This window comes from Condylura cristata, unplaced genomic scaffold, assembly GCF_000260355.1.
Source record: "Condylura cristata isolate star-nosed mole 26May11 unplaced genomic scaffold, ConCri1.0 scaffold00023, whole genome shotgun sequence".
In the NCBI taxonomy this organism is placed as follows: domain Eukaryota; kingdom Metazoa; phylum Chordata; class Mammalia; order Eulipotyphla; family Talpidae; genus Condylura; species Condylura cristata.
This window is the reverse complement of record NW_004567124.1, coordinates 12163333-12175543: the sequence shown is the minus strand read 5'-3', so window position 1 is coordinate 12175543 and position 12211 is coordinate 12163333. Positions and strand designations below refer to the sequence as shown.

Genomic DNA, 12211 nt, shown 5'->3' with positions numbered 1-12211 from the left:
AGTGTGTGGAGGTAAAGGATGAAGTCTGGGATTTGTTCTAAAATAATAGACAAAGGGGAAAGTGTGTGGAGGTACAGGTGAAACATGACTGCCGTGAGTTGGTAACAGGCCCTCCCTGGTGGCGCAGCAGGTTAAAGCATAGCACTGCAAAGCTGGCCGCAGCCATTTCAGTGTGAGTTGGATCACTGCCCCGAGGTAATCCACATGGCACAGCAGACTTCTCCTGACTCCTCCGCTGCTCCCCTCAATGTGTACTTCATGGATCTACCTGTTCTGCTCCCCATTCTGTCTCTGATAAAATCTCTCACTGCCCCTGCACCTCTGGCTTAGAACCCTGTTCTGTATGCCTTTAAAAAAAAAAAAAAAGACTGCTTTGAGTTGTAACAGTTGAAGCTGGTGATGTTCTAGTCTGTAGTAGTCCTTAATGCATGTCAAACAATACATAACTAGTTAACAATTATTAAACATGTATACAAGCATTAGATCATGATGGGACCCAGAAACATTTATGTTTCTAAATGTTCCACAGTGCATTATTTGTTAAGAGGGAAAAATCATTTTACTTAAAAAACTTCCCTGAAGATATAACCTCCCTATATTCTGTACAAAAGTAAATCTTGCCTCTTGATAAGACTAAACATTCAAAGGGAATCGGAGCAAGGCCATCTCTGGCCCAAAAATTTTGTGAAAATTACAAAAAGGCACCCATTTCTTAAGTTTAATTTACAGAATAAATTTACTCTATTATGTGAATGGGGCCCTTAGAAATAATGCCTTCACACAATTCACAATCTGTACAACTGTAGGAGTAGCCCTTGATGGAAATTCAAAGATTAGTTACCAGAGAGTATGAAGACATTAACTCCACCCTTTCAAACTAATACAGAAAGGGTACTCCCCTCAATTTGAGACCTAGTTTTCCTCATCTGTTCTTCATCACACAGAAACAAACATATCTGGAGATCTGTTAGGAGACAAGGCTATAGACTTTCACAGCCCCAACAATGCTTTTCTGAATATTCTAAGTTATCAGAAACACTTCTTTCAGAAATGCAATTTATCTTCTCACTGCAATAAATAGAGTCAGCCACATACAGCATCACCAGCACTTAGGGCCCATCAGCAAGGCTAGACAAGTACGGGAAAGATGGTATGAACTCAGGCAATGAGCTAAGCTGTTTTTAAAATATGAGCCTCACTAGATACTCTTCTGGTAAATACCATAGTGAGGAAGTAACCGTGAGAAATTGTTTCTAAATCCAGTAAATAGAGGGAATCCAATCTCTATTTGGAAGTGTACTTCAAATAAAAAAAGTAGCCAAGGGTTCTTGAGCACAAAGTATATCAGAAAAAGATAATCTTAAAAAAAAAAAAAAAAACTACCACAGAAACTGAGCTATAAAAGTATATCAGAAAAAGATAATCTTAAAAAAAAAAAAAACTACCACAGAAACTGAACTATAAATGTTCATAACACAGGTTAACTCATACTTTTAAATGTACACTATGCATTATATATAAAGTGTATCAAAAAATTTTAAAAGTCAAAATGCACACTGTAGATCCGGACATTGTATATCACATGCCAATAGCAAATTTTAAAACACAGTAGAAGAGCACTCATTTTCTACACACACATACACATCTACACATTCCAAGTTAATTTCTAAAACAGATTTTTATACTATGTCCCTCCTATTAGGCATGTTAACAAAATACTTAAGTAAAGCTTTGAAAAGGATATTAATACTGCTGAAGGATTTATTTTACATCAAAGTGACAGAAAAAATTAACTCAAGGAGGGTGTTGACATCTCAAAAGACTAGTAAACAAGTTAAGTTTTATAGAAAGGATTAACTGTTTTTATTTTTATTCTGAAAATGGTAGGAACCTCCTTATAATAATCTCCAATTACCTTTGTGGCAAAAGAAATTTCAGTTTTCAAATTTAAGCATTTTTATATATTGAATAAATAGCATTAGATGTAAGGAAGTTTTATAAATTAAAAAATTATGAATTCAAAATTAAGATTCCTTTTCCAAGCCCTTCCACCCACAATATCAAATTCATATGACTAAATGTAAACTTACTTGGGCTGTTAGAAAGGTATCATCTTCACCTTCTTGAGCTTCAATTTCCTAGTAAAAGGGTATACAATAGCTTTGCTTTATAAATTATCTGAGTAACATGAGAATTCTTTTATGCTACACCTGATTATCGCTTGCCTTGTGTTCAGTCTATGATACTGTGTGGGTTCTAAGTTAATGCTTAATAATAAGGTTAGTTTTTTTATGCCAACAAAAATGTTACATTAATAGAGAATCAGAAAAAAATCTCTTCCTTGAGCCCTTTACTTACTGAGCTAGAAGTGCTTTAAGCATGGATACTAACATTTACTCCCTAGCCCCCTGATGGTTTTTTAAAATATGTACTATATCATACTTCAAAGAAGGTCAAATGGTGTTTATCACTCAAAGAAATGATTTTTGAAATTATATGCTGTCATAATTTCCCTACCCTTGATAATTAGCAAATAAAGAAAGTCACCCATTTATATCTAGTAAGGCAGTAAGTGAAAAAAAAAAAAATAAAGGTAAAGTTGGCAAGGCCAAAATGAAACGTTACACTAATTTATAGTGAGGGAGAAAACAACTTAAAACTCAAATATCTGAAATTAAAGACGTGGCCATTAGACACACGGAAAGCAGTCTAATAGATTATGTATGCCATAAAATATACAGGTTATGAAGTCAAATGTGACAATACTATATAGAATAGCAACTTATAGCATGACAGCTATTATGTAAAAATAAATACAAATGTGGAAGATAAGCAAGTATTTTAAAGGTCCTGTCAGCAGTAGGACTTTGGCTGATTGATAAATATAAAAACCTTTTTTTTAAATGAGACTCCCACATTGAATTAAAAGAAAATACTTTAGTGTCTAATTTATCTGAGTCACATTTCAAATAAACTGGCTAAAGACCTGACTTTCGATGTCGTCTTTTTCTAAATCTTCTATTGCTTCTGCCTCTATTAATTCATGAGCTCTCTTGTTCTCTTCTGCAGAAAGTAACTCCTTGGAATGCAAGTTTTCTTCTTCATTTTCACCAAACTCTTCAGAGTCCTTTAGTTCGTCATTTCCATCTTGTTCATGTGCCTCTTGATTCTCCAATTCACAGTCCTTTTAATGGTAAGAAAATTTGGTACAACTAGAGCAAAGTAGTGTAGGCTATCCACCAAACGTTTTTGGTAATTTATATCTCTAAAGGTTTTAAATTTTATAATTCTGACATTATTCTCAAAGTGAAAATTTAATCATTTTACCTTAAAAATAAAAGGGATCTAACACCAAAGTCATTAAACCATGCATACAAGTTCCCAAATCTCTTACACTAGTTGGCTTGCCAGTAGTCATGCTCTCAAATTTTATTTAGTGTTTTCAAAGTCACGTCCTAGATGCTGTTCTAGGGGACTGGTTCAAAGAAGTAATTTCATTTCTCCACGTGCCATACACTGATTTAGTTTCAAAGATCTTTTAAGTCTCAAATATTACATGTTTATCCCTAATGAATAACAAAGAATCCCAAATATTACACCAATGGCCATTCTTAAATATATACAAATAATTAATTTCAATGTATTTTTTAAAAATGTATTATTTCTCCATATCGTCAGTTAAGTAAGGGAACGAAATTAGGTTGGGACTGTCTCTGTAAAGCAATGTCTGTTTGCCCCTCAGTGTTTATGAATTACATAGTACTTAAGCAGAAACAAAGAAAAGCAGCAATCTGTTTAAGTTTCCTCTAACTGCAGAGAAAGGGTGGAAAGCAAATGAACATTCATTTCTCCTTTTCTATTTTTAGAGTAAATGTAGATTTAACAAAATCTTTCTAGGTTAAAAGGGGGAAAGGGGAGGGACATGACTACTAGTTAGTCACAAGTGAACTGAAGAAGAGAATAGAAATTCTGAGGGCGTTGGCCTCAGAGAAGCAATGTAATTGTTTTGGAATGCGGAGAGTTTAGGCAGAGGGCACTCAAAGATAGTAGGTCTGAAGACTCAGCATACAAGAGTGGAGGAACTTTGGGGATTGAAAATGGAGTTAAGTAGTTATATGATATTAGAAAAGTACCACCACCGACTCCCTCCAAAAAATGGGAAGTCATGGAGGGAACTTGATCTATTCTGAAATATCAACAATTCTAAGCATTCTCCTCATTTATATAACAATTAATTCCTACACTATTCCTATATCTAAGTGGCAAGTTATATTTACCCACCAATACTATATAAACTCCAAAACTGCCAACACTGGGAGGCAAAGAAAGTATATTCACTTAATTCCTATGAAATACACCAAATATACTGATATTTCCAAAGTAAAAAAATATAAAGAAACTAAAACTGTATTTAAATAAGACTTTTTTTTATTAAAGAAAAAAAAGTCCTTTGTCATTGTACACATCATTACCAGGTTCACTTAATAACACAAAGGTGCGCTGTGCATCACATGTAAGAGAGTACTACATTGGTGAACAGAGGTGTATGTCTCCTTATAACATTTCAAATGTAACATTTTTATGAACTAAAGAGCTGAAACTGATTTGAAAATCACATGACTTGATTTTATTGTGTCACAGTTTTTCCAGCTTACAGATAATTTTTGCTTCATAATAGACACTTTTGTACAAAGACTACTAAAGAATGTAAGAAGAAAGGAACAAACTAATGCAAGATATACCACAAAGGCAACAATACAGACTGAACAATTCTAAAGTGCTCAGACAAAAGCTGACTACAGCCATACAATCATCAATTTTGATGAATCCCTAGACAAATATTTCCTAAAGTTATCTGATGCAGGGTTAACTCCTCAAGCATTTTTTTTCTCTGTGCCTGCTCTCAAAGTGCAAGGTACAAAGTGTGAGTCTGTGTATATGTAATGTGGGGAGGGCTGAGAGCTAGGCAGTACAAGAAGGGTGAGTGACTGGATATGAGCTGACTTCCTGGTGGAGCACACAGACATACAGAGATGTTATGACAATATGGACTCTACACAAAAACTGCAATACACGGAAATATAAATGTACATAAGCAACTATCCTTTAAATAATTTGGCAAATATCACACTACTTAAGTAAGATAATCAGTAAGGAGCAAATAACATTTTATTAAAATGAAGACAAACGCAAAAAAATCTTATGATTAAAAGTAATTTAGTATCCATAACTGCCACAACTCCAGTTAAAATTATGTAATTTTTCTGGGTGGTCAGCTTTGAAATAATTCCTTTTTAGTAAAAAACCAAAACCAAACCAAACTCCCCACACCCCCAAACAATCTGGATTATTTATCTTTAAAGGACAAAACAAATTTCTTAATTTGACTTTTAGTAAGTAGCAACACATCAGCATTTTTTGTTTTAAGGACTACATTAATCTAAGTTCTATAGACAAAACGCAAAAGCTAAATGCTATGGAAGATGAAAAATTATCAGTATCCTTCATTGCACTATCTTGTCCAGGAACTAACATATCAATTGTCCTGCAGCTGTTTCTCTGCTCTCAGAATGCTACTTAAAGGTCTATACAAACATTTTCAGTTTTATAGCTCATTTAACTAAAGTCAAATTTTTCTGCTATATTTCCCAACTATCAAAATTAATGAGACTGACAATATTATATGTGTCTATTTACCCAGGTAATTTAGTATCTATTGTTTAAGTAAATTGCATGAATCCATCATGCAAAATACTAGGCTCAAAATAAGCATCTTATCCTGGTGTAATTAACACTTTACCTTGACAAAAGCATCATCTTCCACAGAAGCATCTCCACTCAACTCATCTGCTTCCTGTTTTTTACCTACGAAAGAAGGAAAATGGGCTAACAACCAACACTTATTTCTTTTAGAGCAAAACACATTCAGTTTGACCCCGAGGTATCACTCACTCACTATTCCCAAATCATCTGAAAAAGCTAATGCCAACTACTTATAAACCGCCTGGACATAGCTGTCCCAAACAGCCTTATTGAAAACGTCAGGCTGTTTCTCTAGAGTAATCTAAGCAAATAATTAATCCTACATAACTGATTTGATATATGACACACTTTTTTTGACACCACTCTAATTCTCTAGCTTCAATTCTCCTGAAGTAGCAACACCTGCCAATGGTATTCTAACTAAAAACCAGAAGTCTGAGTTAAGATTCATATCTCCCAGAGTCTACCTGTAATGGTCCTTGTCAAGAAGACTCCTCTTAAGTTCTCACCTTATTTATTATACCTTACAATTGGCCAGTTGATTATATATTGCCCAGTACTATCAAGTGCATTTTGCTTCACCATTTAGAGAAGAAATTCCTAAAACATAGTGACTGCCTTTAATTTTACACTGTATTGTTCCAAAGGTGTAAATATAAATAGCACCGGGCTCATAACATAATGACTAACTGAATACAGTAGAAATTAGTTCAGACTGAAAATGGCTAAATAGCTACCAGAGAGATGCCTAACTGCCCAACCATCAACTATCAAACTGCAAACTGGTGTCTGGAACTTTAAAAATGATTTCCAGAGAGCTAATGCTAAAACTTTCTTTTCAGGCTAGTCCACAAAAAATCAATTTCATAGCCCATAGTGTATCAGAAATGCTATAAAAATATGGCTGCTGGAACATTAGTATTTTTAAAAAATTTACTTACTTAGATACACATTTTATTTCCTGAAACTAACTTCTCTTTGCCTAAAACAGAAACTGTCATATAGCTATCTCAAACTTCTGAGTAGAGAAAAATTGGAACACCTTCCTTTTCCTACTCCCCTCACCTGTCATTCCCTTCCTTCTGTTCCCAAGTTGAAACCCCGGCCAGGAATGAGAGATAAAAGGGAAGGAAACAAGATACACAGCCTTCCAGGTATGTGAAAAACAAGATTAAGAGTGAAGATTTTTCCTCTACCAACTGAAGACAAAAGAGGGCTTATCCTTGTCCTTGGGGACTTTCCAGAAACTAAAACAAAAGGTGAAGTTTAGCTGGAGGGAGGGGGTGCTCCCTTCCTATTTACAAAGTTTTGAGGTATTTTTGTTATTTAGTGAAAATGTGTTAATTAAAAGTTATCACAGGACAAAGACATCAAAAAGTATTTATTAATCTATTTTCAAAAAGTAAGTGAAGATGTTCCTTCTCTGAAAAAGAATACAGTATTAGGTGAGAAAAGGTCACTAAATCCTTCTATCACATTTAGAGACAGTTTCATAACATAAAAATCTTAAAAGCTGTTACCTCTTGGGAGAAATAAGCTTTTTGAAAAAATATAGGGTTCTCTCCCCAACACACACATTTCCAAATAATATCCGTAATAAAGTTTTGAAGGGAATTTCCTCAAATGATTTGCAAATTGTTTTGCAATTTGCAGAGCACTTATCCAATTGATTTTTCCAAGCACCCTACAGCGCATGGTGCAGGTAATCACAATTTTACAGAAGAGGGGTTAAGCAACTTGCCCAAAGCTAATAAACAGTATAGTCACAATCAGAAGCCAAGGAGTCTCAATCTTTCCACTGTGTCTTACTATGACCTACATAAAAGGCACCATTCTAGTAAGGAGTGGTTAATTAACTTAATTTAAAGATAGTAGTCACTATTACTACTAAGTGGTTCCTATGGTTCACGAGGATAAATATTCACTTTATATATATTAATGCATTTTATTCTCGTAACTAATAATTATTCCTGTTTACAAAAAAAAATAAAAGCAAAGCAAAGCAACCAATGGCGATAATCTGATTACCAAAACCCAGACCTATAATACCCACTCCTCAAAAACCACAAAATCCTTTTATATCTTTGAATAGCTACACTTCAAAGAACTACAAAGTTGCTGAAAGTGTTCTTTTTAGTGTAAACAGACTCCAAAAGCCACATTTATAAAATTTTTAAATGGGACAGATTTCCTAACTTTCCCCAGGAGAAACAGGGAACCGAGGCAGAAATACACAAAAGGGTCGTTTGCTACCCCTTACTGTTTTCCAACAGTTGTATCAGAATACTGGACATGATCATCAGCAGCTTGCAAACAGTAGAACACGAGGACAATATTTTCAGCAATGAAACCATAATAATAACCTGACAGATACATATGGTTTAAGAAAACTGAAATTTTACACACTAGCTTTTGAATACTTTCATAATTTCTAACGGGCTTGTCGTACATATGCTGAATTTAAAATACTGTAAATTCTTCCTTTATGATTAAAAAGCACCATCTCTGTCCCACTGTCAGTTTTGAAGCTATGATTTTCATACGTCCCATACTGAAAAATAAGTACTATATATCCTGGCCGCTAATGGAGTAGTCCTAGGGAAGCTGCCAGTAATTAATAAGGTCTGGATTGCAATTCAGTCCTCCCTGGGACCAAGAGGTGACATGCCAGTCAAAAGAACATCCATCAAGCGCAACTTCATCCAGTCAGTAAGGACTGTAAAGGCCCAACTTTAAAGATGCCATAAACTACACCTACAGATTTCTAACTTTTGTAAAGTCACAGGTGAGAAATAAGAATCAAAATCCAGCAAGCAAACCACTGACAGATCTTTGTACAGTTAGTAACCACTTATATTCCTATCTCAATTTAAGCCATCAAAGCTCCTAGAGCAAATTGATCAACAATTTCACCTCTTTTGTCCTTTAGAATCTGGCATATGCTACAGAAATGTAAATGAGACCAAAAGAAAGTAGCACAAACAGGATGAAGTAGCTAAATGAAAGGTAGCTGAAGCTTAATTTTAATGCTATGAGGAACAAAACAGAAAAACTGGACAATACAAATAGTCTGAATAAATAAAAATGGAAGAAAATTAACTCATCACATCTTAAATTATTTATGGTCAAAATACATGGTTATTTGAAATTACACAAAATTCACCATAAAGTTTTTGTGATTTTATGGCCTAACAATGGCAAAGCAAAAAAGCATGTATACATGAAAGAAGGATGATACTAGAAAACCTCCTTATTTGTTAAACATAAATTGTAGAGGTCCCCAAGCCCATAATGAAACCACTGTGGTCAGACATGTTTCAGAACTAAGAATGCTCAGATTTTAGAAGAGTAAGATAGTTCATTTATTAATTTAAACTTGCCAGTAACTTCTGAAAAAGTGTCTCTCAATCACAAAGTGTTTGTGCAATTAAATATATGTATATTCTAATCCAGTAAGGTAAATACAAAGTAGAAACAGCTTCATTTTTGCTTTCCAACTTATATTTTCCAGAATTTTATTTTAGAATTATGAATAAAGCATTCCTCCAAATGCAACTTTTATAAGGGTTTGCAATATTCTTTCAAGTTCAGAAATACCTCTCAAAACTGGCAAGAAAAAAAAGCCCACAACAAAAAATACTTAGCAAGTAGGTTTTACAGCAAATTTGCCAAAAATTTTTGTGGCTGAGTAACTTTTCCCCTTAAGTATTCACCGGAGCAAAGAAACGTAGGAAATGTTTAGACAAAAAATTCCTGCTGAAGAAGAGGTGGAAAGATTCTGAGTCTAAGCCAAAATGAACACTAACATTTCTACCAACAACCCAATGGATTGCAGTGTCTTAAGTAATCACCAACAATGCCCTGTGTTAATTGTTTGCATGTGTTTTATCTCTCTACTGTCAAAAATTACTAATGAAATCATTTTAAAATGCCTCATTGTCTTAAACACAACAGACATTCAACAGGTTGTTTTATCTTTTTAAAATCAACTATGAAGAAAATTCACTTATAAATTCACTATACTAAATCAGGAAAACAACAAATGTTTATTTTAAAAATCTGTTATCTAAAGATAACCAAAATAAATACACACGGGTACTTTTAAAATACAAGCAAAACCATAATTTTCCATCTTACCAATAAAAAGAAAATAGTACTACTATATCTCAGTAATGTGAGAAACAAATAAAGCAACATGGAATTTTATAAAAGCCAAGTATATATAATAATGTGGCAACTGATGGGCAGAGAAATGAAAGAAAATGCTGTTTAAGTTTTAAGCTCCAGTCTAGGAAGTAGTGGTTCTTAAGTAGCTGCACATGAGAATCCTCTAGAGTGCTTCTAGAAAATACTAATGTCTGGGCCCCCAACAGAGCACAGAACTTAAATCTGAGGTGCATAGGAAGCTGGTATCTGTACTTACAAGAAAAGAACTCAAAGACTAAAGAAAAGTGTATACTGAGATAATAAAGATTAACTACAGAAGCCAGGGTGAGAATATAGGAGGAAGATTACTGTTTTGATTCTTCAGACTAGGGAAAATTTAAATTCTATCTTCTGATAACAAAACTTATTTTAGTTGTTGAAAAGGCAAAAACAAAGGTCCTACAACGCAAATTCCCATGAGTACACATACTGTCACATACCTTACATCAATAAAATATTACCCATGATAGAAATTCACAGTGGTGGAATTATGGATACCTTTGATTTTCTTGTACTTTGGAGCCACTGGTGCTATTGAAAAAGGCACCATAAAAAGGCAGACTGGAAGATAATAAAGACTATGCTCACCTCTGATGCAGGTGCTTCCTCCAAATAAATATGCAACTAAATTAAAGTAAGTTCCAAAGATATTTTAAAAAGCAGTTTTTAAGAAAGTCCTCAATATTCAGAGCACTTAATTATGTAAAAACATTTCACTTTTGGCCCTCCCTGGTGGCACAGTGGGTTAAAGCACAGCACTAAGAAGCTAAAAACCACTTCCACATGAGTTCGATCCCCCCCCTGCCCAGGAGATGACCACATCTGTCCCTGGTGAATCTTCTCATTGCCCCTGTACCTTTGGCTTGTATCCCAGTTCTGTATGCATAAATAAATCTTTAAAAAAAAATTTCACTTTTATAAGTTGGAAAATCCTAATTTAAGGCATAATGCAAACTACTATCCCAGGGTGCCAGTTCTGCCTTGTAAGGTTAACTAAGGCTGTAGGAGTTTAATATGTCAACAGTTTAATTCTTGAATTGCACCGCAAAAAGGCATTTTTATTGTAATATGTAAGAAGTATGGTACAGCTTCTTATATAAACCAGGATATTCCATCCTTAAACCCTGAACCAGGTTCAATCTCTCTATTAGTCTCTAATACTAAAGGTTAATAATTTTTTTTTTAATTTCCAGATTCTAGTTTCTAATTCTTTTATTTTCTAATTCCCAGAAATCATTTTACATGAGTTTATGACAGAGGAGATACATTTTGAAGACCTCTGCCCTAATTCAGAATATATTGATGATGGCTGAACAGAAGCACAGTATCTTATGGGAGTAGACAATTTTACCTATCTCCCCACCAGTATCCTTGACACATACCACCTTTGACATAAAACAGCTGGAGAGGCCCTCCCTGGTGGCGCAGCGGGTTAAAGCACAGTACAAAGAAGCTTAAACCACTTTTGCATGAGTTCGATCCCAGCCTGCCCCGGAGGTGACCACATGGTGTGGCAGACCTCTCCTGACCCGCCCGCTGCTCCCCTCAGCAGTGTACTTCGTCTATCTGCCTGTTCTGTACTCCGCTCTGTCTCTGGTGAATCCTCTCAACCTCCACATCTTTGGCCTGTACCCCAGTTCTGTACAAATAAATAAATAAATCTTTAAAAAAAAAAACAAAAACAGCTGGAGAAAGTGATAAACATAATTCACTATATACAATTGCATAAGGCAAATGCTGATTACAAAACTGAGAAATAAGGGTTTGATTTTGTGAAATTCAAATAACATATAAAACCTCTACACTGGACACTATACCAACCAAAGTTATACGTCTTTCCAATACAGGAAGAACTTAATGAGGAATACAAAAATGTCAAAATGATTCACGTGTTTTTAAGGCATACTTTACATATCTGGGTAGGGAGGAGCCACTAGTGCTGCTGAGAAAGGTATCTTAAAAAGGCAGACTGGGCCCTCCCTGGTGGCGTAGCAGGTTAAAATACAGCACTAAGAAGCTAAAGCCACTTCCCCATGAGTTCGATCCCTGCCTGCCCAGGGACTCACATGGTGTGGCAGACCTCTCCTGACCAGCCCGCTGCTCCCCTCAGCAGTGTACTTCGTCAGTCTGTCTGTTCTGCTCCCTACTCTGTCCCTGGTGAATCTTCTCATTGCCCCTGTACCTTTGGCTTGTATCCCAGTTCTGTATGCATAAATAAATCTTTAAAAAAAAATTTCACTTT

The 12211-nt window shown here is 34.9% G+C and overlaps 1 protein-coding gene across 7 annotated transcripts in view; it reads right to left on the bottom strand.

The window, feature by feature from the left end:
• SLTM (SAFB-like, transcription modulator) overlaps positions 1 to 12211 on the bottom strand; it is a 45007-nt gene that overhangs the window by 27317 nt on the left and 5479 nt on the right. For 3 of the 7 annotated variants that reach the window (XM_004687739.2, XM_004687740.2, XM_012728697.1), the window contains 3 exons: positions 5801 to 5865; positions 2987 to 3184; positions 2091 to 2138 (listed from right to left, as the gene is read on the bottom strand). In XM_004687739.2, coding sequence (XP_004687796.1) covers positions 2091 to 2138; positions 2987 to 3184; positions 5801 to 5865 — 311 coding nt within the window. The remainder of the gene's footprint in view (positions 1 to 2090; positions 2139 to 2986; positions 3185 to 5800; positions 5866 to 12211) is intronic. The other 4 variants (XM_012728694.1, XM_012728695.1, XM_012728696.1 and 1 more) reach the window with 2 other exon arrangements.